Here is a 25505-nt window from a genome sequence, read left to right on the forward strand (position 1 = left end):
AATGAAGATTGTACAATCATTAGCTGTGCAGGTGAGTTTGAGTAAAACTTCCCCTCAAGATTTAATTGGGGATGTGAGAGAGCAGGTTTGCGTCAATTAAAGTGAGATGGGGTGATTAAGTGTGCATAACAGGTTTTCAGTAGTAGCCAGATGAATAGATGCAGCGCAAATTGGTCACACCCCTCCACCAAGGCACCTTGACTGTGAATGCTTTTGAGGCCCAACTCTAAAAGAGTAGCAATGACCCTACTGCTATGGTGGCTTTGAAATATGGCAGACGACAAACTCCTACTATCCCTTGTACAGTGGTTCAGCACCCCTCCGTTTGGGCTTGCTGGACTACAGTTATCCCATTACAGGAACAGCATTGGTGGGGGCAAACACTGCACTCTGCTATGGTTTCACATGCTGCCCTAGGAAAGGACATTCAAGTCCAGAGACTGTTTTATAATTTTCTTATTGTCACACTTTTTTAAATTGCACATTTATAAATATAATTCCTTTGTAAAGGTCCAATCAAACTAACACAGACATGACGATTGCATGGAAGGGAAATTATAAATCATCCTGGGTAAAGCAACATTAAGGCCAGAACACCAGGTTCTGCTGAAGTGCTGTTACATTCCTAAGAAAATAGTTTTTGGGGGGCAATGAACATACAGTCTATACATCCTAGAGCAGACCCTTTGCTTTCTTCTCTAGCTCCCACATTTTAGAGGAACCACACCCTTGGCAGGAGTAATAATACATGGCAGGGGACAAGTGTCATTGTGCACTCTTTTCCTTTGCCTCCAACATATCACCTCTGGCATTTAGAGGAATTTGAAAACTTGCTTAGAAGGGCTCATACAGTGTGGCTACGTCTACACTGGCCCCTTTTCCGAAAGGGGCATGCTAATTTGACAGGTCGTAATAGGGAAATCCGCAGGGGATTTAAATAAAAATGTCCGCCGCTTTTTTCCGGCTTTTAGAAAAGCCGGAAAAGAGCATCTACACTGGCCCCGATCCTCCGGAAAAAAGCCCTTTTCTGGAGGATCTCTTATTCCTACTTTGAAGTAGGAATAAGAGATCCTCCAGAAAAGGGCTTTTTTCCGGAGGATCGGGGCCAGTGTAGATGCTCTTTTCCGGCTTTTCTAAAAGCCGGAAAAAAGCGGCGGACATTTTTATTTAAATCCCCTGCGGATTTCCCTATTACGACCTGTCAAATTAGCATGCCCCTTTCGGAAAAGGGGCCAGTGTAGACATAGCCTGTATGTCTACACTAGCCCCCTAGTTCGAACTAGTGGCTAATGTAGGCATTTGAACTTGCCAATGAAGCCCAGGATTTAAATATCCCGGGATTCATTTGCATGTTCCCGGGCCGGTGCTATTTTTAAATCCCCTTAGTTCGAACTGACTGCCCGCAGCTACACGTGGCAGTCAAAAGTTAATCCGAACTAAGGATTTAGTTCGGATTAACTTTTGACTGCCACGTGTAGCCACGGGCAGTCAGTTCGAACTAAGGGGATTTAAAAATGGCACCCGCCCAGGAACATGCAAATGAAGCCTGCGATATTTAAATCCCGGGCTTCATTTGCAAATTCGAATGCTTACATTAGCCACCCTAGTTCAAACTAGGGGGCTAGTGTAGACATACCCTCAATTACTTATGTAGCATTTCCTTAGACTAAAATAAATGCTGCATAGAAAACAGCATGAGCTTTCAGTTTGCAAGTAAAGTTTATGAAAGCTCATGAGACCATCTACATTTTTTGTTGGTCTCTATGGTGCAACAAGACTTTTTTTTTTTTTTTAATGATTCCCATTGTTTTCCCGTTTGAAAGAGAAGGGGCTAAGTGAAGAGGACAGAGGTTCTACAAACATCTCCAGTACAAAACATGTAAGTGCATAAAGTCAAGGCCAGCAGAGCCTGCACAATTAAAACAAAATCCATTAACATACATCAGTTTAGTAGAAGCACCACAAAAAGCCGAAGTTCAACTTTAGGAGCTTGAAGCTCTGAGATGGAGACCTGTCAGCAATCCATCACTTTATGCTTCAAACCAACACAAAAGGACAGAGGATGGGAAGCGAGTCCAACTGTCACAAAGGCGTTTCACAATAATGGAGAAAGGACAGGGGAAAATACAGGTGTTAGAAGGAAGGAGAAGGGAACATTCCTAGCTGTGGAAAGCACACACAGACCAGTCCCTTAACTCTTCTAGAAAGGCAGGACAATGACTAGGACTGGATTTCCTCCAATTTATGACATTTTCCCACCATCCTCAAGTTCAGTGGCACCATTTCAGTAAGCACAGCATGGACCAAAAGAGAGATTCCCAACCCCTCAAAAGTCTGAGCCAGCAGAAAGAGCCAAGTGGTCTCAGATCTACTCAGTCATCTAATTGCACCCAGGAAAATATTTCCCTAGTGGAGGAAGAGTAAAGGATGGGGTGAAGACTGCACTTTCTTGGTTCTTTCCACCATAAATTCAGTAAAAAGATGTTGCTCCAGTATCCCTTCAAGATAAGGAATGTGTACTTTGCACATTGTGGGAAAGGATCTCTGTTGGTTCTAGCTTGGAATACAGCAACACTTCCTTTCACCTTGCAGTCTAATAACTGGAGATTACCACTCTTAAGCTTCTCTGCAAAGTGCTCTTCTAGATTCCTTATGGAGCCCACCTCCGTCGCCCAGTTTTTGGAGAGCTGGGAGCTTCTTGTGCACGTGGGATGGCTCCAAAAGTTTTGGAGCTTTGAAAGAGTCATTTCTTACAATTTTGATTTGAGAGTGGATTGAAGCAGAAGACGCATGTCCAATAGCGCCTTCTCCAGGTAATGTGCCAGGCGGGCTGCATTGGTTTCGGCACAGCTGTTGTAAGCAGACATTGCAAAGTTGATGTGATCATCCATGGGGTTGTAGCAGACTCCATACCCATCTGGAACCACGGGACCAAAACACATCACACAATCTGTCTTCGCTGGGACCTACAGTGGGAGACAACTTGGTTAAATACACAGCTCAGATGGCAGCAGATCACAAGAGCTGTTGGAGAGAAGGGTTCATCAAATGAATGATTCACAACTAACACGCCAGGTAAATTCTCCAGGGCAGGGACATGATTCAGACCTACCTGTTCAGCTCCTAGTACAGTGGATGCTTTAAACAAATAAACCAGTTGTTTCTGCTACTTCCCAGCATTGGGCTTCATATCGCCACCCACCCCCCCCCCCCCCCAGGAGGCTTGCAGAGGGGCAGTTACTAGCTGAAGTAGACTCATAAGGATAATGAGCTTCACGCAATATTGATGCTGTTTTAGTGTGAAGGCACTGCCTCCTCATTACTACATGCACTTGATCTCTACCTGGCAATGCACTGTCCAGGCTGGGGTGGAGAAGATACAGTAATTGGTTAAAAGGGATCTAGCAATTGTAAGGTCATAGTATTCAGCTTAATTTCATAACCTTCTTAAAAAGGTCCAGCTCAGATTGTTGTGGGGCTGGAAGAGGTTGACAAAGTCAAAACAACAGCTCCTCTGGCACCTATGCAGAGTGGTTCCGAAAGGAAGGGGGTGGAGGAGGAACATGGAGAAGAAAAGGAGAAAGAATGACTGCAGCATTCTCATGTTGGTCAGCCACTTCTTACCTGGCTGGTTGAGAGGTTGAAGTGCATGGCCACAGCGTAGGCTGTATCCATGAACAGTTCTGGCATGCTCACTAGATCCTCAATAGCTTGAAGCTTCAAGCCTAGCAGGTGACGGTCTATTGCATTCCCTTTTATTGCCTGAAAGGAAGAGAATCTAGATAAGAGATCGGAGAAGTAGGGAAACTAAAATCAACATCATCTTTAGTCTGAAAGCAGATTTTTTTAAAATCCTCTTTAAATTTAAAGTAGAAAAACAACCTATGACTGTCCATTTGATCTGGTGCAATAAGAAAGAAAAATTAAAAGAGACAGATGGAACTAAGCAAACCCTATTACTTCTTAGTATGGGATCCCTGTTATTTTTAAAAGCCCCTTCAGCAGCCCTGGTATCTACAGACCAAGGTCATGGGGAGAATAGGAATTCTTCAGTGTAGCTGTAGATGTGATTTTCTTTCTCCTTTGGCCCCAGAGCTCCAAAGCTCTAACTGATCAGAATCAATCCTAGGGCCAGTATTAACAGGCCTGCTTACATGCTTAGTGCCATAAGTTGGGACTTTTCTTCCAACAGCACCTGGTTTACCTCTGCACAGTCCCAGCCTTGGAGAAATATAGGACACTCACCATGTCGGTGTAAGCTCTGTGTGCCTGCGTAGCTCTCCTTAGCAGTTCCACCTTCTCCTCGTTCTAAGGAGAATGCAAGGAATGGACGTTAAACATTTGCTTCCTGGTGACTTCAGTAGCTCACCTGCAGGATAGCATTTCTGCCCCTGCAGATATCTGCTTCAAACTATTGTTAATTTAGATCATACTAGCTGGAGTTACCCAGCATTGCTTGGGAAACTGGAGGAGCAAAATGTAGAAAAACAGTAGTCCATTATCTTTTTTTGAATGGTAGAAAAGTTGCACTGATTTCTATAGGGATTAAAATATAGGTCCGTGTCATCCCCAGGGGTGGAGGGGCGGTACACACAGGAGGGGCACTCCAGCTTGCGACCAGGGCTGCAGGTGCCGTGGGGCGCAGGGCAGGTGCCCGAGCTGTTGTACATGTGAGGGTCGGGGCACTGTGTGCCAGTGGGGATGGCGCAGGAGCGGAAGAGGGTCACTTATGTAACCTCGCGGGTAGGAGGGGTCAAGTCCTGGACAGCGCTGGGGGCCGCAGGCGGCACAGAACCTAGGGTGGGTGGGGTGGCCCCTGCAGCGCAGCGCAGCGCGGCAGGTTACTTTTTTATTTTTACAGCTTGAGCTTGGGCCTGATTGGGTCCAAAAATACCTTAAAACCTTGTCCTGGAGGAAAGGTTATCCCATGCAAAGTATGGTTGCGGTAGCTCTTTTAGTCTCCAAGTTATTAGCGCACAAACTTACAAACATTCTCCTTTATATATTAGATTGTTTGGCTGAATTATTTCTCTTCCAGCTCACAAGACTCTATTCTTAAGTGATTCCATAGGAACTACCAGTAATAGCCCTTTATCCTAGGGGACATGTCAGTGGAACAATTCAGATGACAGAAGAATAATTCAGCAACCAAAAGGAGGCAAGACTTTGCAAGGGGAATACTGTAGAGGTTCCACAGCAAAGGGCTGAATGCTGATTCCCTGCAAATTGATTTTCATCACTTACTAGGTTCTAGTCTCGATTCTTTGTCTTCTAGGAGAGAACCAGAGTCCATATCTTTTCCCTGGAGGGACTGAAATGTGTCCTGAACCTTTAGCATAACAAGTCCTCTCTCTGAAACTGGACATACGTGGAGCCAATAGTGACTCTGTATATCCAAATCTCGGACACCTCAAACACTATTCTGTGTGGACAGGAGATTGTTTCTTTATTAGTACAACACCCCATCCAAAAAAACTGCTGTGGGTTAAAACTGTAGAAGTTTTAACACAGCATTCTACTGTGTTTCTCCCTATTAATTTAAATATATTCTAGTAAATCTACTCCCCAACATCCCACATTTGTTTGCCTATATACTGTCCAAAGTTCATAGGTCAAAACATAAACAAGGAAATGACCTTTCGAATGATACATGGAGAACCTTCAAGTGCAATAAGGTAATACTTAGGGCCTGAATGGTTACAGGCTCAGACTGGTCACATTGGAGACGGGTTGAAGCACTCACTTTGTATTTACAGAGAGGCAAATGGAAAGCTGATGGAGACCTATCATTTTGTAATTGTGTATTCCAGATGGTATCGTAAAACAACCTCATAGCAAAGGCAGTTTTAGGCTGAGATCTGTGGATACAGAAACCACCTTTGTGGGGGACTTCAGAAATGGTTCTTCCCATTTCTGTGGGGTGAGGTTATTTCGTGCCATGTGTTGGAACTCTCACCTGTTTGCTAGGATTGTCCAGTGCCTGTACAAACTTCAGAGAGTCCACGGAGGTAGAGCGGATGGTGTCTGTTCGGCCCAGGCGGAACATCCTCAATGAGGCACTCTCATATGTAGCACAGACCTGGCCATACATCCTGAAAGATGGGGATGAGAAGCAACTACAGGGGAAAAATTATCCTTGACAAGAATGGGCTATGCAAATCTGATCCTTGGCAGGGAAATTGTGCAGGTGAATTTCTGTTGTATTTCTCCCGTACATCTTTCCCTCTTCCGAGGGAAGAGTAAATTCCATGCAAAGAGCAGAAGAAATGGGAATTAGGAGGACTAAGTTGCATCCCTAGCTGACTGACTCTCCTCTACTGGTACTTCATACATTGCTCTTGAAGGGGCTAATCTTGGCCACTCCTTTGTGATTTAAGGGCCCTACACAGTGCAGTTCCAGTGCACAGGGAAAGGGTATGTCCACACATGGCTCTAGATCCGTGGTGTCCAAGCATAGTATAGTGGCTACTGCTATAGCGAACTAACCACACTCAACTGGCCAAATAGCCACATGTGGCTAGTGGGTAGCATGTTGGACAGCAGGGCTCTAGATCTATTGACCTCTAACTCTCCCACATGGAGGCATAGTAGAAGAGTGGACTATTGTAGTAGCTCACCATGTTGAAGCCCAGTGGTGTCTGGGGTTTTCTCCTAGCCCAGGTACTTGGGTTTGGTGTTGACCTCTAGTCAGCAGTTTCATTGAGCAAGGTAAGAATTATCTGAGGCTCTTTCTTCTAAAGATATAAGGTGCTGAAAAGCAACTTGCCTGCAATGTGCTCCTTACCTATAATAAGCTAGCTGCAGGGCCAGCTGAATAAACGCATCTGGACTTATCTTCTCTGACTTGGGGAAGTTTTTCCCAAAGTGGTGAAAGACCATCACCTTGATGTCCAGATCTTGCACCATTCTGCAGAGATAGAGAAGAGAAATTCCTCAGGATGCTCCTTGCTATCACATGGCAAGGGGACAGGTCCCAGAGGATTTGTGAGCCTCAGAGACATCAACCTGCTCACGCCAAATCTGCACAAGGACAAAGGGATCTGCCCCACTTGAGCTTTTCACAGTGAGCTCAACCTCAGTAACTGGATGCCTCATGTTAAGCACTGTGCCTGTGGTTAAATGCAAGGGATTTGCCCACTGCTGGAGACAGGATCCCAGATTTGTTGGTCAAGTGGCTTGATCCAGTGCAGCAGGTCGAATTCCTGACTGGAGACATCCCTCTTTAGACGTTGATTGGGATGAATAACCTGTAAGTCCCCTTTCAGCACTGCAGCCACCAGGCAGGAGCAGGTTTGGCAAGGCACTTTTCAGCCACATGCTGTACAGTTTACACCCAACAAGACACTGGGCAGGCTTCCTGAAGGGTGCAGTGAGACCACAAAGCATGGAAATGTTCCTTGCCACGTAGCTCTCTGCATGGGTACACAGATTATTGTCTCACTCACTCACTGAGCTCTCCCACCCGGTTCACTCACATGTTGAGGTTCTGCTTTGCCTTCTCGATGTCATTCTTGATTTCTGGAGTGATGTTAAACCGCAGCTTCTTGGGCATTGGAAGAGGAATCATGGGGGATCTCACCAGCTCTGGTGTCTTTCTGCACAGCAAAACATCATTGAAATCATTTCTCCAGACCTCTACCTCCAGCCCCTTGGGCCAATGGGATTCTGCCCAGCAGACAGACTCAGATCCCGCAGTAGTGAACATGGTGTAAATCCCTGACTATGACATTTTGGGTCTGCATATAAACGGCAAAGTCCTCTGTCACAAATTTCCGCCTTATGGCTTGACAGCTGCTCCCTCCCAGTCTGCCTCTGGTGAAAAACTAGGAGAACAAATGCTGAAGTTTGGGTCCTAGTGATTCCTTTACCAAGAGATTACAGGTCTAATGCCTTTCGAGCCCTTTAAAAAAATGTTTTATGGATTCCACCAGGGACAAACATTCTGCCACCCAAGAGCCATATTAAACTTAAGCAGAGGCATATCCCCAGAGTTCAAGCAGCAGCAAAGTTTACCATTCTGAACAGGTGGCTAATCCCTGGCCATTGCTACAAGAACTGCAGGACCTAACCCGAGACACCATTAAAGTACCTCCTAAGTGGATGCCTTGCAGGGGTGGGGGATGAATGAAGCGTGCAGGGAAGGGGGTTTACTGGGCTTGGATGGTTTGAGATCCGCGTCCAAGAAGGGAAAGACGTGCACAAGCCTCACGTGTACTCCACGATGTGGTCCAGAAGAGCAACGATGGGCGGGCCCTCCGAGGGGGCGTGCTCATACACCAGGCCGCAGGAGCCATCCTCAGCAACGATAAACTGCCAGGGAAACAAAAGGCATGAAGGTAGTGAAGAGAGGCCTCTTCCATATGCAAACACCAGCCCCAGGGGGTCTCACTGCCATGTACTGGGGAGCCTCAGCCCCATCAGTGCATGGTAACATGCAACGCCATCACCCACCAAATCCTCCTAGCCGTGGCTGTGGAATCTAAGTTCCCTGTAAGCTGCACAGCCGCGTAGCTGTCTAGTTAGTGCAGTGCAGGCCATCGGGCAGGCTATGCAGGGTGGGAACCTGCAGCAGCCAGGGGAGGGATGACCAACTCTGGCCTTGGCCCAACTCTGCCCCGCCACAGCTGGCTCAGTGTGGACAGCTTGGTCCTGGCTTGATTGAAGTGGCTGAGACCCAGCTCCAGGCCTCCCCCACTGTGGCTTGGGCAGCCTTAGGCCTCCCCACCTGCCACGGCCAGGGCTGCCCAGATCTCCCCTCTCCCCGTTGTGGCTCAGGCAGCCCAGATGCCCCCTCTACCTGCTAAGGCTGGAGTCGCCAGGCCATAGAGCTTTCTAGCTCCGAACCCCCCTCCCACTCCTGCACCCCCCCACCTTCTGCTGCAGCCCCAGCCCCGAGCCTCAGCCCCAGCCAGAGCCCTTGCACCCCAACCCTCTGTCCCAGCTAGTGTTGCCAACTCTCTGACAGGACAGACTGGACCCTATTTGTGGCAATGGCATCCAGTCCATCCGAGTTGACAATCCTAGTCCCACTCCTGAGCCCCTCATCCTTAGCCCTAACCCAGAGCCTGTGGTCCAGCCAGGGCCCTTTAACCCCAAATCTCTGTCCCAGCCCTGAGCCCCTCAACCCCAGCCCCACAGCCACATCTGGAGCCCTCACAGACCTGCACCCCCAATCCTCTGCCACATCAGAGCCCCCTCCCATATCAGAACACTTGGCCCCCACCCCCACCACATGAATTATGTTATGTGCACCAATATGAAGATGATATATCACACATCACCTCTACTTTGCTGCACATAAAATTAATTCCACTTGGGGTGGAGAAAAATTAGAGGAAACACTGTTAGGTATCATCATCAGATGGAAGATGATCCTACTGACAGAAGATACGTCGGAGAGCCAGTGTACTCTGCAGCACGGCACAGTTTAAAGGGTCTGATTTCTATGGCAGCTCACACAACATTGCAATAACATCCCCTGTCGGTTCTGTGCAGACTTACTTTGGTTAATTGCAAAGCTGGAAGAATGTGGCATTGCCCTGTAAATAAACAGTGCCAAGCAGAAGCTGGAGAACCCTAGATGTTAGTGTAAGAAGAATCCTGACAGAGCATGGACTCTATCTCCCAGAAAGACAAGGAGATAGCCTCCTAATGGAGGACGTGGCCCTTGGATGAAAGGAGAACGGATCACAGAAATGATGTTTTGAGATGGTAGAAGGTGCCTGAAAGAAGCAGGTTAGTTTCTGGCCAAGACAAACAGGGAAAGCAACAATAACCATGGAAAAAGAGAAGAAACAGACCTTCTCAGGCTTAGGCAGCTTCCAAACAGACAAGTTACTGAACACGGCAAGCAGACAGCTAATTTATGAGCAATACGCCAAATACACAGGGCAGGGTTGGAACTACAATTCATTCGCAAGTTTAATTCTCATACCGGCTGGCTGGGACATTATCAACTTACCAAACAATGAAGGTGCCAATGGTTCTTTGTCTGTGTAGATTCTGGTGTTAGTACTCTTCCTCTCTAAATGCTAAGTAAAGGTCCTTATCTGCTTCCTTTAACTATCTTTAGGTATTTATAGACTAACAGTTTTGCTTGTTACCTACCAGCTCCGTTTTTCCTTTGATATTTATATATACCCACCACTGCCTCTTTTTGTCCCCCCCTCCCATTTCCTCTCCCCCTTTCTCCCCTATTTAATTTTGGCTCTGGACATCCAACACTCCAGTCATCTGAAGAAGTGGGCTGTGCCCACAGAAGCTCATGATACCATCTACATGTTTTGTTAGTCTTTAAAGTGCTAGCAGACTATTTGTTGATTTTTTAGTTTATCCTGTACAGATTAACTCGGCTACCCCTCTGAAGCTAAAGAATAAATTGACTGCATTGGGTGAGTGCTGCCAGGGACATAAGCAATGAGAACTCAGTGGACCTAGCAGGAGAGTGAGAACTTGTTTGTAGAGCCCTGCACAGATACAAAAATATCTGCATCCATATCTGCAAAAATAAGCTGTGACTATCCACACCCACTTCCGCAGATGTGGCTATCCGTGGATTTGAAGGGCTCTACATGTTTGACTGTGGGAGAGAATCCCAATCATTGCAAAGGAGCGGTACTAAGCACATGGGCCCTTACGCTGTCAACCCCTTGCTCGTCTCACTTCCCATGCCCCCTTTGATCTGGGAAAGTCTCCTACAGAATTATTTGGAGGCCCAGTGGATCTTCCAGTTTCAGGAAGTTTGTCTCCCCCAGACACAGTGCCTCTAGTTTCTCAAAACCACCAGCACCCACCTGAAGGGTTTTGTCAAACCATCGGTTCCCACTGTTCCAACGACTGCCTCCCCCATGGAGCATCTGAGCTGCCACCCGGCTCCTGTAGATATCGTCAGACACCCGCGGAATGGGCGAGTCCAGGCAGACAGTGAAAATGCTCTTCTCAATTGAACGCACGGACTCCTTGTTGGTCTTGTCTGAGAAGGGGGGAAAGTGGAAGACAATGGAAGTTGGTTGAAAAACTGGGTTTAACTGGAGGAAGGATAAAATTCAGGAGAAGAAGTTGATTGTACTCAGTGCCCTGATTCCCTTTGTAAGGAATCATCACTGCGGCATGGCCAAGAGGTAGTCAAGAGTTGAAGCTATGGGCTGATTGGAAGCTGCGAACCTTACAGGGATGCTGCTCCTCACTCATATCATCCCTCTGATTTTTTTAATCTGGATTATTGGATTTCATCCATTTGGGGGGTCAAATATTCCAGAATGTCAGCTCTGTCCTGGACCAATCCTCGAGCACTCAGAGGACAGGGTGTTTAAACAGAAATAACAATGTTTTGAAATAGGTCTAAGCTGAGCACAACCCATGTGGATAAATACACCACTCCCACACGCAGACTGTTAGAAAGTCCATTATCTGGGCAGTCTCTGCCTCCAGAGGGCTCTTTAAAAGAGGGGGAAGCCCAGAGAGCACTGTATGGAGGGCAGCAATTTTGAGCACGGTAACCCACCTTTGATGAGGTTGTTGTAGGCTTTGGCCCAGCTATTTCGGTGGTTGCTGGTGAGGATCCCAATTGGCTCCTTGTTTGTTTGGAGGGAGGTGTTCCAGATCTTCTCCAGCTGGGTGAAGATCTGGTCGGTGGTGAGGAGGCTCCCGTCGCTGCTGTAAACATCCAGCTCAAAGAACTGAGAAGAGGGGGAGACAAAGCAGTCAGTCAGTCTCACAAGCTGACAACAACTTTGTCCAGGAGGCAAGAGCAATGCTCAGGGCTCAGCTAAGGAGCTGATGATCAGTAGGTGAAGAGGAAGGATTTCCCAGTGGTTAGGACATTGCCTGGGATCTGGGAGACAGCTTCAATTCCCTGTTATGCTACTTGCTTCCTGTGGAACCTCGGGCAAATGACTTAATCTCTTGGTGCCTCTGTTTCCCATCCATAAAAATGACATAATAGCACTTCCCTACCTTCCGGGGGGTTGTGAGAACAAATATGTTAAAGATTGTCAGGTGTTCAGACACTGCAATAACGAGGGCCGATAGATAATTAAGCCAGACAGAGGAAAACATTCTTATTGCAACATTTGCTGGATTCTACCATTGCTGAGATTTGACTATGATTGTTGAATCCATTTTCCAACCCCTCTCCCCACTCTTCTAGCTCCAAATCTAGAGTGTTCCGGGGCTGGAGCTAGGAGGGCAAGAGATGTGGTAATGGAGTATTCACATATAGCTCACACATGCTGCAGTCCCAGCCATGGAACCCAATCCTTCCAGTTAATAGGAAACCTACGATGGACTTCAAGGGGAGACTGGTTCCCCGTGGGGGTGGATTTTGCACTCAGAATTATTTTGCTTATTTCTCTTCCTTGGCAAAACTAACCAAAGGGGTATTTAAATCTAAAAGAATAACCCAGTTTTCCCAAGACTCCCCTGTACCTGGAAGTTGTGAACAACAGTGATGTGTGTAGGCGGCTTTTTTCCTTTGGCATAATTCACCACAGAGTCGTGCTTCGGGCCCGGGATGCGGCAGGACGAGAGGATCTGGTAGTACTGGTTCATGCAGAGAGGTTTCCCGCCCAGGTATTCCACTGGCAAGGTCTCGCTGGAAACGTGTGCAGAAGGAGCAGGATGAGAGAGGGAAGAAAACAGCAATCCGAATGCCTATCTTGCAGCAATCCACACTTGGAATGCGCTCCCCATGCTCAGGGCCCTATCATGGCCACTCTAGTGGGACACTAGGGGCTCGTCTACAGTAGAATCACTACAGGGATGCACCTGTACTGATGTCACTGCATCGCTGTAGCGCTACAAGTGTGGACGCTCTATGCTGATGGGAGAGAGACCTCTCAGCAGCATAATTACTCCACCTCCCTGTGGTGGTAGCTATGTTGGCTTGTCGCATGCACATGGCACTGTCCACAGCAGCATCTCCACCTTCCCGGGGGGGAGCCATTCCTGGTACAGGAATCCCCTCTCCCACAGGAATCTCTCCTGGCTGCCTCTCCCCAGGGGCTGAGCTGCACCAAGGCCATCCTGGTCCCTCAGCATCTGCAAGGTGGGATCTGCCTGTACTTCAGCCTGGAATTCCGCAGCTGGGGCAGGGGCAGGGACCTGCTTCCCCTCCCTCCCTAGGGTCCCAGCCTGGCCGGGCTCCACGTCTGCTGGGATGGGGCCCTGTGCCCCCTGCAGGGAGCCCTCCCCTGGGTCAGGGTCGCCAGCTCCTCGCTGGCTCTGGCTACGGGTGGTGACCGGGGCCCTGTGGGGTCCGTCTAGCAACTCCTCTAGGTCACCCCCCATCAGCACCTCCGTGTGGATGAGTCAATGGGAATCACACATCACAACGCAGTGGGGCACCGGGTCACAAAGCAGACAGCACCCCCACTGCGTCACAGCCACACCATTGCAAAGGGATCTGGGACCTGTTCTCTTGAAGGAGATGCATGCAATTTAGACCATAGTTTACAGGGGATTAGCAGAGGGTTACAGGTTCAAATCCAGGCCTATGTCTGGAGTGACCCTATTAGTCGTCACCATCTGATGCTTTGTGTGATGGGTCAATTTACAGACTCTCAAGGCCAGAAGGGACCACTGAGATCTGCTGAACTAGATAATCACAAACTTTTGTACTGGTGACCCCTTTCCCCAGTAGGTCTCTGAAAATGACCCCTCCCCCCCATCAACAAAAACATTATTTATATTTACACTATTATAAATGCTGGAGGTGAAGGAGAGTTTGGGGGTGGGCAGACAGCTCACAACCCCCCATGTAATAACCTCCCAACTCCCAATTTGAAAACCCCTCATCTAGTATGTCCTGCTGTACAACACAGGCCAGAGAACATCCCTGAAATAGTTCCTAGAGCAGTGATTTTAGAAAAACATCAAATATTCAGTTAAACAAAATTCAGAGAGGAGAATCCACAAGAACTTTTGGTAAATTGCTCCAATGGTCAGTTACTCTCACTAGTAACAATTTACACCCTATTTCCAGACTGAATTTGTGTAGCTTCAACTTCCATCCCTAACATCATATTAGACCTTTTTCTGCCAGACCAAAGAGCCCATTATTAAATATTGGTTCTCCATTCTGGAACTTACACACTAATCAAATCACCCCGAATCTTCTCTTTGTTAAGCTAAATGGATTAAGCTCCTTGAGTCTATCACTAGAAGGCAGGTTTTCTAACTCTTGAATCATTCTTGTGGCTCTTCTCCGAACCCTTTTCAGGTGGACACAGGGTTCCAGCAGTGGTTGAACTAGTGCCAAACACAGCAATAAAATAACCTCTGTGCTTCTACCCCTAAATGCCCATGTATGCATCCAAGGATCACATTAGCTCCTTTGGTCATAATGTTACATTGGGAGCTTATGTTTACTCTATTATCCACCATGACCCCAAAATCTTTTTCAGAATCACTGTTTCCCAAGATAGGGCCCTTCCTCCTGTAAGTATGTACATTTATGTACGTTTAGCTGTATTAAAACACAATACTGTTTGCTTATACCCACTTTACCAAGTGATCTAGATTGCTCTGAATCCATGATTTGTCCTCTTTATTATTACTGTTCCCCCATTTGTGTGTCATTACAAATGCTATCAGGGATGATTTATGTTTTTTTCTTTCAGGTCGAAGATAAAAACGCTAAATAGCATTTTTAGCCAAGAACATATCCCTGTGGAACCCCTCTAGAAGCACCCTGCTTACAGTTATATTTTGGGTATGTCTATCCAGAGAAAAATGATCCCACAGGATGGTCACGGCTGGCCCATGTCAGAAGACTCAGGCTCACCAGTACACTGCCTTTAACACCTGCTGACCTGGCTGGGTTAAAGTTGGGGCTCCTGCCCTGGGTTTTAAAGTGACCAGCATGGGTTAAAGGCAATGTGCTTGATCTGCTCTAGGCTTCTCAAATATGCTAACAAACTTGTTAATATCACATCTGCAATCCTAGTTCAGGCTACGTCTAGACTGCATCTCTCTGTCAACGTGGAATGCAAATCAAGCATGTCGAAATTGCTAATGAAGCAGGGATTTAAATATCCCACCCTTCATTAGCATAAACATGGCTGCTGCTTTTTTCGAAATGGAGCTTTTTCGGGGGAAAAAAAACGGCAGTCTAGACAGGGATCTGTTGAAAATAAACCCTTTTTTGACAGACCCTGTAAACCTCATTTTTTGTGGAATACAGGATCTGTCGAAAAAGGGTTTATTTTTGACAGATTTCTGTCTAGACTACTGTTTTTTTTCAAAACTCCATTTCGAAAAAAGCAATGGCCATGTTTATGCTAATGAAGCACGGGATATTTAAATCCCTGCTTCACTAGCAATTTTGACATGCTTGATTTGCATCCCTCTGTCGACAGAGGGATGCAGTCTAGACACAGTCTTAGAAGTCAAGGATTGAATGGGGGAATGGGGGATAGAACTGTTCCCACCCAGTGGTATTCAACCTGCAGGCTGCTTCAACACACAGCTGTGGCCCTTGTGACACAGTCTTGATTTGTGGATGGGTGTGGATACAGCCCACATAACACACAGACAGGCAGCAGCATAGGTAGCCTATAATGGTAAATCGTTTGAGAACCATAGAGAATGCCTCTGTAGATTGGAAGCTGAAACACACTGGAGCTCCATCTACACTGTTTTTGTGGAAGAAGAAATGCAAATGACGTGCTCATTTGCATATTCTCTTCCAATCCTTTTTGCGGAAGAGGAATTTGGGAAAAAAACTGCAGTGTAAATGGGGCCATTTTTCAGAAAAAAATCCTTTTGCACAAGATCTCTTATTCCTCAAAAAATGAGGTTTATAGGATCTTGCGCAAAAGGGTTTTTTTCCGAAAAATGGCCCCGTCTACACTGCGGGTTTTCTTTCCACAAAAACCTCTTCTGCAAAAAGGATCAAAGAAAATATGCAAATGGGAGCAAGAGATTTGCAAATGAGCACTTCATTTGCATTTCCTCTTCTGCAAAAAACAAACAGTGTAGACGGAGCCTGGAAGCTTGTGTGTTCTTGCTGCCTGAGCTGGCCCTGTTCTGTGGATAAATTAAGGAAGTGATACTACAGGGTTTCATTCAAGCTCAGTTCCCTGCAAATACACACGTAAGAGCCTCTCTCAAAACCCAATGTGAAGGGAAAAGATTTTGTGGCACTGCAGCTTTGCAATCCTGAATGTGAGACCTAAGAAGCAGAATAGACTAGGCTCAAGAAGTAAATAAAGCGCATAAAAAGGGGAAAGTCTATTTGCTTTTCTGCTGCCCTTTCAGTGTCAATGACCCTGGCTGTTGTCTGTTATTCTTTAGGTATGGTATCTGGTATTCTTTAGATACGTGGATTTTCATATTGACTGTTTCCCTTTCAGAAAGAGAAATTTTTGATCTGGGCATCCCCTAACTAAAGACAGCAAGGAAGGAACCATCACTGTGCCAGAAATGCCTTTCACTCAAGAAGAGCTCTGGGTGTGCTCAAAAGCTTGTCTCTCTTACCAACCGAAGTTGGTGCAATACAAGATATTCTCTCACCCACCCCGTTTTTCTAATATATGGTGACCAACTCTACAGCAACTCTACATCGAACTCACTTGTCGATCATGGTCTTGAAATCCAGGGCACCCTTGATCAGCTTGGCAGCAAATCTGGAAAAGCCAAACATAATGACCAGAGAGATACAAAAATCAGAACATTTGAATCCTGACCCCTAGAAATAACAATGGTTTGGATCCCTCCCCACCCGTGCTGGGCTTTGGGTTAGTAGAGCAGAGCATGTTCTTAATATCTTGAGCCCTGACCAACTGTGGCTGTGTTTTGGGTAACTGGGGCAGCTCCAACAAAGTACATTTTTGTTCAACGATACAATCAGGGGTTTTGTTTGTTGGTTTGTTTGTTTGTGAGTTTTTTTAGTATTTGTGTGTATGTAGCTCCTAGAAGCTCCAAGTAGGTTGGCCAGACAAGTGTGAAAAATTGAGTCAGGAATTGATGAGTAACAGGTATCTACATAAGAAAATACATACATCAGGACTGTCTCTATAAAATTGGGACAGCTGGTCACCCTAGCACCAACCAAGATTGGAGCTCCCTTCTGCAGGGCAGTGGGCATACAGAGTAAGAGAAGGAGCCTGCCCCGAAGAGTTTAAAGACGTGACAGATGGGGTGTGCACAAGGAACAGAGGCGCAGAGCAGGACATCATATTAAAGTCTCTTGTACTAGTACCAGCGGGCCGAGGATGTAAAAGGCACGGGGTGCACTAGCATAGAAGTGGCTCAGGGAAGTTTAACCACCATGTCATCTTGGGGCTGCTCTACAGCTGAATTTTGAAAGACTGGAAACAAAGACACATTTCCATGAAAAAGCCAATGGAGAGAGCATTTTTAAAAAACTACACTCACCTCCATCCTCCCTCCCAAAAAAACCAACAACTGTATATTCTCTTCTACTGTCTGAAAACAAACTTTGCTGCATTTTGCCTTACCCCTGCCTTGAGAAAGTGAAACTCATGACTAGAACCGCAAGTAAAGCCAACTAGCCTTTAATTTTCAAGCAGGGAAGAACACAGAGGGCAAAGGGTCTGACAGCAAGTTCGTTGTTTTGTTTTCTCTTTAAATTGCAGCATGGCAATGCCCAAGAATTCAAAAATTAGAATTCAGGTCCCATTAAAAGTCATGAGATAAAAAGAAGTTGGATTCCTTTTATTTGCCTTCTGGTTTCTGTGCTGATTTCAAGTTTCTCTTGGCAACCAGGAGGGCCAGATATTTGACACTTGTTTTGTTTTAAAATTTATGCTGAGTTTTTCATAGACTTTTTTGATTCCTGCATCTGGGGCTTTAATAAAAAGAATACCATGGATCAGCACAGTTGGCAACTCTGAAATTGTTTAGTTTTAATAAATTCCAGAGTTATAAGGATTTTTAGCCCTTACACTGTCCCCTTCAGATATCTTTCCTCTCACAGGGCTGCAACAGATCTGGTATTCTGACCAAGTGAATACACAAGACCTTGAATTGGGGAGAGGGAAGGATTCTTTCACTCTCATTTCTCTTTAACACACTTCTCTGATTGGCCAGTATTTTTAACTCAGCCAGAAGACAGCCTGATGACAGGAGCAGGTGATAATGGGTAAATGTGGAAAAGGTAACCCTGTATAAAGGTCAATGCTATGGCTGTGCATCCACAAAACCGAGACTTCCCAGAGCCAATCTTAAAAGCTTCGTGTTCATGAAAACAATGAGCCAAAAGCAGGGACAAAAATCAGTGGCAGGCTCCAAAGAGGCTGAGAGAATCAATTCTATGAGAGTGGGATGGCTTTGAAACAGCATTGCCAGCCCAACGTTCATTAGTAGAAGGGAAACACAAACTGCCAGCAGTTCAGTTGCATAGAGGGCTTGGCTAAGGGAAAGAAACACTCTGGAGACAGACAGCAGCTGGAGATTTGACTTGTGCACCTAATGACAGGAGAGTGGGAAGCCCTCTTTTAAAGTACAGAGTCTGAATGAATCTGCAGATACACACAGCATTAGCTGAATAACATCATTCATGCAGTAGTCTGACTCTTCCCCCAAGTATACAGACTCTGAAGGCAAATGTTGAGTTCCCTAAATTGTGTTAGATATTTTGAATGGTTCCCATCACCATCATAGCTAAGCACCTCACAATCTGTAATGTATTCTTCCTCACCATCCCGCTGCGAAGTGCTAATTCCCCATCTATCAAATGTAGATAATGAGGCCCAGGGGCTAAGTAATTTGCTCAAAATCACAAAGGAAGTTGGTAGCAGAGGAGGGATTTAATTTAGGTCTTTTAAGTCCTGACTTGTAGACTACCCACTGACCATTTTTCCACTTCCATCTTTCACTTTTTTCACTTTTGCGGGAATCCTGCTTGAGAAGCTTCATTCAGATAAGCCCTCAGCTTCCCTGTAGCCAGTACTCTTATCTCATTCCCTGTGGTGCTTCCTGTTTGGAGAGGCTGCAACTGATAGACTTCCCATGACTAGCAATCTCTTCGGCTGGGTGAAACTTGCTAGTACTTGTCTTCTCACACGAATCCAAAGCAACTCCCCAACAATGTTCCCTCTAATCATTTCCATCCACATGCAGATTTTTTTCCCACCCATGTGCAGAATAATTTTTTTGATGTGCAAACGTGCATCACCAGTAGGAACAAAAACCTAGCTGTGGGCACATTGCTAATCAGCTGGTTGGTATTTCAATCTCTCCTGAGCAGCTACACAAGCACACTAGGGAACACTGTTCCCCAATGGTCTTACAAAAACATCTGAAACTTTGGGGTAGAAAAGCCAAAAAGGCCTTTACCTGAGCTGACCTTGCTGATCCAGAAAATCCTGTTTAGGTAAAACCACACCAGGGCTGGAGTGAACCACAACCGGCAGGCGATATTCGAGGTAAGCCGTCTTCAGCCACCAGTCAGAGAGCTGGGACAGAAACAGGCAAGAATTAGGACTCTGTTTTTCAGGGACCAGGATGACCTCTTTGCAAGCTTGACTGGTCTATGCCCCACAAAATGGCTGGAAGACCATCCTACAACACGCCATATCTTTCAATACTTTGCAGGTGGAGAAGACGGGGGGGTTTGGGTCATGGGATGATTTTTTGGCCGTTCTACAGACTAGGTAGAGCAGGGAACTTGTGAGATTGGAGTGCGGGGGAGGGGAAGAGAGAGGGAGGGCTGGTGCTCTCCGGGTTGGAGCAGTGCTTTCTCCCAACCTCCTGGGGATCATTTCAAAGGAATAAGATTTTAAGCTGTAGTAAGCAGTGCCCACAGCTTCCTATTCAGCTGTGTGTGCCTCAGCTCCTCGTAGGGCTTGCGCAGCTCTGAGAAGAGAGATGGGCAGCAATAAGCAGCGAATCGGGTCTCTGCACAGGGGCTCATCATTAAGAGTGTCTGGGGGTGTCTGGGTTAGCAGTCACAAAAGCATAGGAGACTGGCTGGGAACCAGGATAGCGATGGTCCTTATAGGACTTGGCTCAGATCCTGCCTCTGTTCTCTCCTACATTGACCTGGCCTCAGGAAGTTTAACATCCACATACCCAGTTCTCAGTTTTCCTGGCTCTCCTCTCCAGGCCCTTCTGCAGCCTGTCCCCAACGCCGCCTGGTTTCCGGAACTCGTCCACCAGCCCCTTGGTGTGGTTCCATTCCTCCTCACTGATGATGGGCTGCAGAGCCAGCAGGTAGCGATCCAGGGTCTGCTGAAGGGGCGGCACTGGCAGATGGGGCAGTCCCTCCTGGTGGGCTAAGTATCTGCCTGGGAGCTTCCCCAACACCACTGGCTTCAGCAAGCCAGATGGCTTTGCCTGCAAACCACAGAACACACATCCAGACAATCTTCCCCGCAGCACTAGTGAGGGACGGGTGACCTGAGTTGCTGACCCCTCAACATCAGGAGCAGAGAGCTCAAAGCACAATCACCAGATACACAACTCGATTACTAGAGGTGGAGGATCATGAGTAGATCCTCATGCAGGCACAACATTGGTATCCGAATCTGCAAAAATGATCGGCAGATAGCCACACCTGCGAATGTGGATACTTGCATATATAACACAGATATCTGCAAATTTGCAGGGGTTTAGACACAAAATTTGTATCTGCATCCATATCCAGAAAATGAGCCATGGATACCCACAAACACATCTGCCATGGATACCCACAGATATTAAGCAAATATCCATGGATTTGCAGGGCTCTAATCATGAGACATCCCAGAACATCAGCAGATTCTCAGTCAACTAAAGGAAATGCCACTGGGTTAATAATACATTTGCCTTTCTTTGATTCCATTCCTCTGAGGCTCTCCTAGCACTTTACAAATATTAATGGGAATAAGTCTCAAAGTATCCCCCACAACTCTACTGTAAGTAAGTACTATACACCAGTGTTTCTCAACCAATGGTATGAGTACCCTTAGGGGCACTTGAGAGATGTCTGGGGGGAGGGAAGGGTACGTCAACACAACTGAAATTTGGAGAAAACTGAACTTCTGTTTTAAGTTTTACAGCGCTTTATTATTTTTGTACTTGTTACACCCAAAAATGTCATCACCTGCCTGGCTATGATTAAGTTGTTTAAACAAATGTGTTCCAGTGGTAGAAAAAAAAATTGTGTGTCTGAAAACTGTAGGTACCAGGGGTACTTTTTTTTTTTTTAAGGGGGGTACTTTTTTTTCAGAAAAAGGGGTACTTTATTAAAAAAAAAAAAGGTTGAGAAACACTGCTATACACAGAGTTTCCACCCACTAATGAAATGCAGCCATTTTGCGGTAGGACACAGAAGCTGCCAATGCAACACAACCAATGGCCTCCCCAGGAATTGAAATTGGGGGGGTGTTCGAATTTCCGGGGTGGGGGTGTCAGGGCCGAGAAGGGGTGAGACCGTGAGGGTGAAGGTGGGCTATATGGCACCCTAGTTCAAAAAACTGGGGGGGGGGGGAAATTCGGGGAGGGGGGTAGGGAAATCTCTGAACACAACTGTTTAGGACAGGAAGTGAGGAAGAATCCTGTAGTCAACTGAAACTGCAGAAGGAATTTAGCCAAGTTGGAACTGGATCAGGGTTAACAATCCTCATGCAGGAAATGACTGGGCAAAATCAAGAAAAAAAAACAGAAGTCCGTCTGTGGAGCTGGACATTCTAGTCACAAGACTTTGGCTATGGGACCACCAAGTCCCTCAGGTCCCCAAGAATCCCAGCTGGCCATAGCGGAAGAGATAGCTTCACAAATTATTCCCATTCAGCCCTGCTCAGTAGGAAACTGGAAGATGCCAAATGGAAACTGGGGGGAAGAGCGTGAGGATGTGTGAGAAGGCGAAAAAACAGGGAGACATTTTTAAAGGAGCGGGGAATTGTGGGTGAATCAGAGAGGCTCAGGGGGGGACAGATGAGGGCAATTTTGGCAATAAAAGCTGCCTCAGGGAGCATGTGCTGTGACAGTTTCTTTGGGCAGAGAAAGAGCTCATGAGGAGAGCAAAGAGCAATACCAGCCTTTGACCAGGAGCAGTGCCATCTCCCACCCTTCCCCAAAACTGAGAATGTTTGGGCAGGAATTTAACGAAGTTCCATTAGTGAGGATTTAAATCCTGTTTTCTATGCCCCCCACCCCCACTTTCTCTCACAGTGGTTCAGAAGTCCTTGCTAGAGATGTGTGACAATGGATTGGAGGGAAACGAGCGATACCAGCTACAAATTTGCCCTTTCAAGGAGTCAAGGGGAGAGTATTCCCCAAGGTGAAGTGCAGAGAAGCACAAAGGGCCCAATCTTGCCTGGTGCCAATCACCTCCTGGATGGTGCACAGCCTCTCAAATAAGGTGCATGGCTCCTTGCAGGATCTGGCAGCATGGAGGGATCAAGATCTCTGGGAAAGTGTGCAGGGTGGAAGAGGAAGGCAGGGGTTAACCTGTATAGTCTGAGGATAATTACCATACTGTACCTTTCCTGACTGCTGCTGCTGCTTCTTTTCCATCGGTGGAATGGAGAAAACTCTGTAAAACTCTCACTCCCTCAGCCTTCCTCGCTAATCTTACTCTGCTCTATCACGTACACACTTAGCAACCTTTGCCATCTGACTGTGCTATTCTGTTGAGAGAACACAAGACCACACATTGCAGAGCGAGCAGCTGGGTGGGAGGGGCTGCAAAACACCTCCCATGTGCAGGCAAAATACTTTTGCAACTTTTGCAACCTTTCTCCCGCCCTCAGCGAGAGCAGGAGCTTGAATCACTTCCTTACTCCATCCTCTGCAAATGAATTGTTTTACTCTTATTATTTACCAAGTGACAGTGCTGGAGAGGGAAGGGTGGGTAGCAGGCAGCCTTGAGAGCTTTCTCTAACAAGCTGATCAGGAGTGTCTGCACTTATGAAAGGGAAATCCAATCTCTATGGCCTATTCAGGCTTTTCCTGCCCCACACAGACTGCCAAGTTGGGGTGGCCACTGCAATGGCAGAGTTCTTGATGTGAATAGCTGTCCACCAGAAGCTAGACAAAGACCCCTCAATTCCATAGACCAAACACCCATCAGATGGGAATGAAGTCAGTCTACTGGCTGGGGCTGAACCAAGAGCCTACTGACAAAAGTCTGTATCCTCTAATCCAGTGGTTTTCAAAGTATGGCTCACGACCCAGAACGGGGTCCCAGAATGTCAGGCACAGGGTTGCCTTGCTGTGGGGTGACCAGGTGATGAGAGGGGATGCTAAAGCAGGCTTCCTGCCTGTCCTGGCACCATGGACTGTGCTGCGTCCCAGAAGAGGCCAGCAGCTGGTCTAGATCCCAGGAAGGGGGACTAGGGGCTCCACACGCTACCCTGAGCCCCACCTCTGAAAGGGGCAGTGCTTGCTGGCGAAAGCAACATGCGGAACCACTTGTGTGCCTCCACCTAAGAACGGAACGTGCTGCTGGCCTCTTCCAGGGCACAGAGTGGTCCAGGGTGACATTAGCACCCCTGCTGTACCGCTGACTGGGAGCCATTGGAGGTGAGCCTGTGCCTGGCAGCCAGTCCACAAAGGGAGATGGTTTTTAAACTGGCTCCCCTCACAGACCAGATCCCACCAGGCACCCTGCGCTGAGGGTGACAGCAGTGTGGAGTGGCAGGGGGCTCCTCAGGAGTTGGACTGGAGCGCACTGGCTGCTGGCCCCAATCCGGGGACTATAGAATAGTCAAATAACAGATAAGAATTCATGAGGTTAATCAACTATTCAATTAATCAATATTTAACATCCCTAACCTGTACATGGTTACATGGAAACATAAGATGATGAATATAAGCCCCTTCCAATCTTAACAGCATGTATTTAACTAAACATAATTAAGATCACCCTACAAGCAACCAAACTTTTATACAACAATATTCTAATAAGAAACACCATGAGAGAGCTATTTTGTGTGTTTGCCATTTTATTAGAAGGAAAAAAAGGCATGGGTGGATTGCAGTGAAAAAGAAAAAGCAATTATGAAAATATCACACCAACGCAAACAAAAAATCCGAGCATCTCATCTGGATATTACCCCAAGCAGCCCTTACTTGTTCATTTTAGTGCCGGTAACTACCAGGCATGTATTGAGATTCCAGTGGATAAATCTAGAACAGAGGAGCAAGCAGCAGCTCACAGTCTCTCCTTTCCACCTGAGGAATGGAGGCAGTCTATGCCCACCAGGTGAGCCTCCATCCAGGTGATGCTTACTGGTTAACCATTCACATCCCTAATAGATACTTTTAAAGAAAAAGTAAAAGTCACAGAACCTTCAAGTCACAGGACAGGCAGCACAGCTGTGATGTGGAGAAAAGGGAATTCTTTCCACAGGTTAAAAAAAACAATCCACAACTCTGCATTCTCCTCAGCTCTATCAACTATGGCTTGTAACAGTATTAATTTCAACTTTGTTTCAACAGCAGACAACTAGTGTGGAAAGAGATTTAGTAAAGGCACTCCTGGAATATGTGAATATTTTCTTAATCAGATAAAAAAAAAAAAAAAAAAAAAAGGAAACCAAGAGGCAGCGCCCAGGTGAAAGAATTAATCAGTTTAGTAACTTAGCTCTTGGCAGAAGTGTGAGTTGACAGAAGGAACATAATCAACTTCTGCAAGTGACAAAGGTCACTCCCAGCCCAGGGAAGACCCAAGAAGTGTTTTGCTGGTAAAAGACACAAGGGGAAAAAATTTCAAAAAGAAAAAAAAATGAACAAATTGAACAATACTTACAGCTTTTCACTGACTGTCATAATTGAAGACTGATCCTGGCGACTGGCCAAACCTCCCTCCCTTTAATGAAGTTACTATACATCTCGAGGAAACTCCCGTCCTTTGCAAACTTCCACCTAGCAGTAATCTTCCCGTCGCTCTCTGCTTTTTAATGATCTTTCTTACAAAACACTTGCACGTCATACAAGAAAAATCACACCATAGCTGTACAGAGACAAGCTAGATCTTCTCCACCCTCCTCTTTCCCATCCTGTATTAAGTCAGGGAAGGACATTTCTCTTAATGCCCCCTTCAAATCTCCAAAACAAAAACAAAACATAAAAATAAAAAACAACAAACTTTTCAGGTTACTCTCAATTCTGCATGTGTCTCGTAGCCTCTGGAAGCCCCCTGGTTTCATTCTCAGGAGACCACATCAGACACTCCTGGATAAGGCCATGCATGGGTTGTTAAGGCCATGCACTGTCCCAAGGTTGTTCAAAGCTGAGAAAGCTCCCCCTGCCCTCCCCCCAACGTTAACCCAGCCTGCAAAGCAAGCAGTGATCAGCTGTTACTTACCATGCTCCTTGCTATGAAGGCCAGCATAGCCCTGCGTGTGCACCACCCCGGCTACTAACCACTGCCCCCGAGTGAGCAAAGTCCTGTCAACTCAGCAGCCCCGGCCTTGCGAGACACAGAGACAGTTAGCTACAGTGTAACTTCAGCAGCAGCAACCCAGCTACAGCGTAACAAGTCCGCACGGCCGTCCCTGGCTCAGCAGCCGCTGGGGGAGGGCGCAGCAGAGCAGCCATCTTTGTGTGGGGCACAG

The 25505-nt window shown here is 46.6% G+C and overlaps 1 protein-coding gene across 2 annotated transcripts; it reads right to left on the bottom strand.

Moving 5' to 3' along the window:
• Positions 1-1545: 1545 nt before the first annotated feature.
• On the bottom strand, positions 1546-25505 carry CRAT (carnitine O-acetyltransferase). 2 transcript variants are annotated; one of them, XM_006128331.4, is made up of 15 exons: positions 25256-25505; positions 22429-22574; positions 20035-20298; positions 19300-19418; positions 16572-16625; positions 12427-12592; positions 11504-11678; positions 10794-10972; positions 8210-8310; positions 7476-7595; positions 6785-6907; positions 5957-6092; positions 4246-4308; positions 3625-3762; positions 1546-2966 (listed from the first exon to the last, which is right to left on the bottom strand). In XM_006128331.4, exons 2-15 carry the CDS (start codon positions 22459-22461, stop codon positions 2751-2753), a joined length of 1887 nt encoding a protein of 628 aa, XP_006128393.1. In that variant the 5' UTR covers positions 22462-22574; positions 25256-25505; the 3' UTR covers positions 1546-2750. The 2 variants fall into 2 exon arrangements, with proteins under 2 accessions (XP_006128393.1, XP_006128394.1); XM_006128332.4 differs by lacking the exon at positions 22429-22574 and having other exon boundaries at positions 25256-25504.

This window comes from Pelodiscus sinensis, chromosome 22 (assembly GCF_049634645.1).
Source record: "Pelodiscus sinensis isolate JC-2024 chromosome 22, ASM4963464v1, whole genome shotgun sequence".
In the NCBI taxonomy this organism is placed as follows: domain Eukaryota; kingdom Metazoa; phylum Chordata; order Testudines; family Trionychidae; genus Pelodiscus; species Pelodiscus sinensis.

What these genes read in the sequence shown, in the direction of transcription:
- CRAT (XM_006128331.4), bottom strand. Translation starts at nt 22,461, where the DNA reads ATGGAAAAGAAGCAGCAGCAGCAGTCAGGAAAG. An exon ending in CTGTTGTTCACAACTTCCAG is followed by an intron (nt 11,679 to 12,426) that starts GTACAGGGGAGT and finishes CCCTCTTCTCAG; the next exon opens with TTCTTTGAGCTGGATGTTTA. An exon ending in GCAAAGCAGAACCTCAACAT is followed by an intron (nt 6,908 to 7,475) that starts GTGAGTGAACCG and finishes CTATCTCTGCAG; the next exon opens with AATGGTGCAAGATCTGGACA.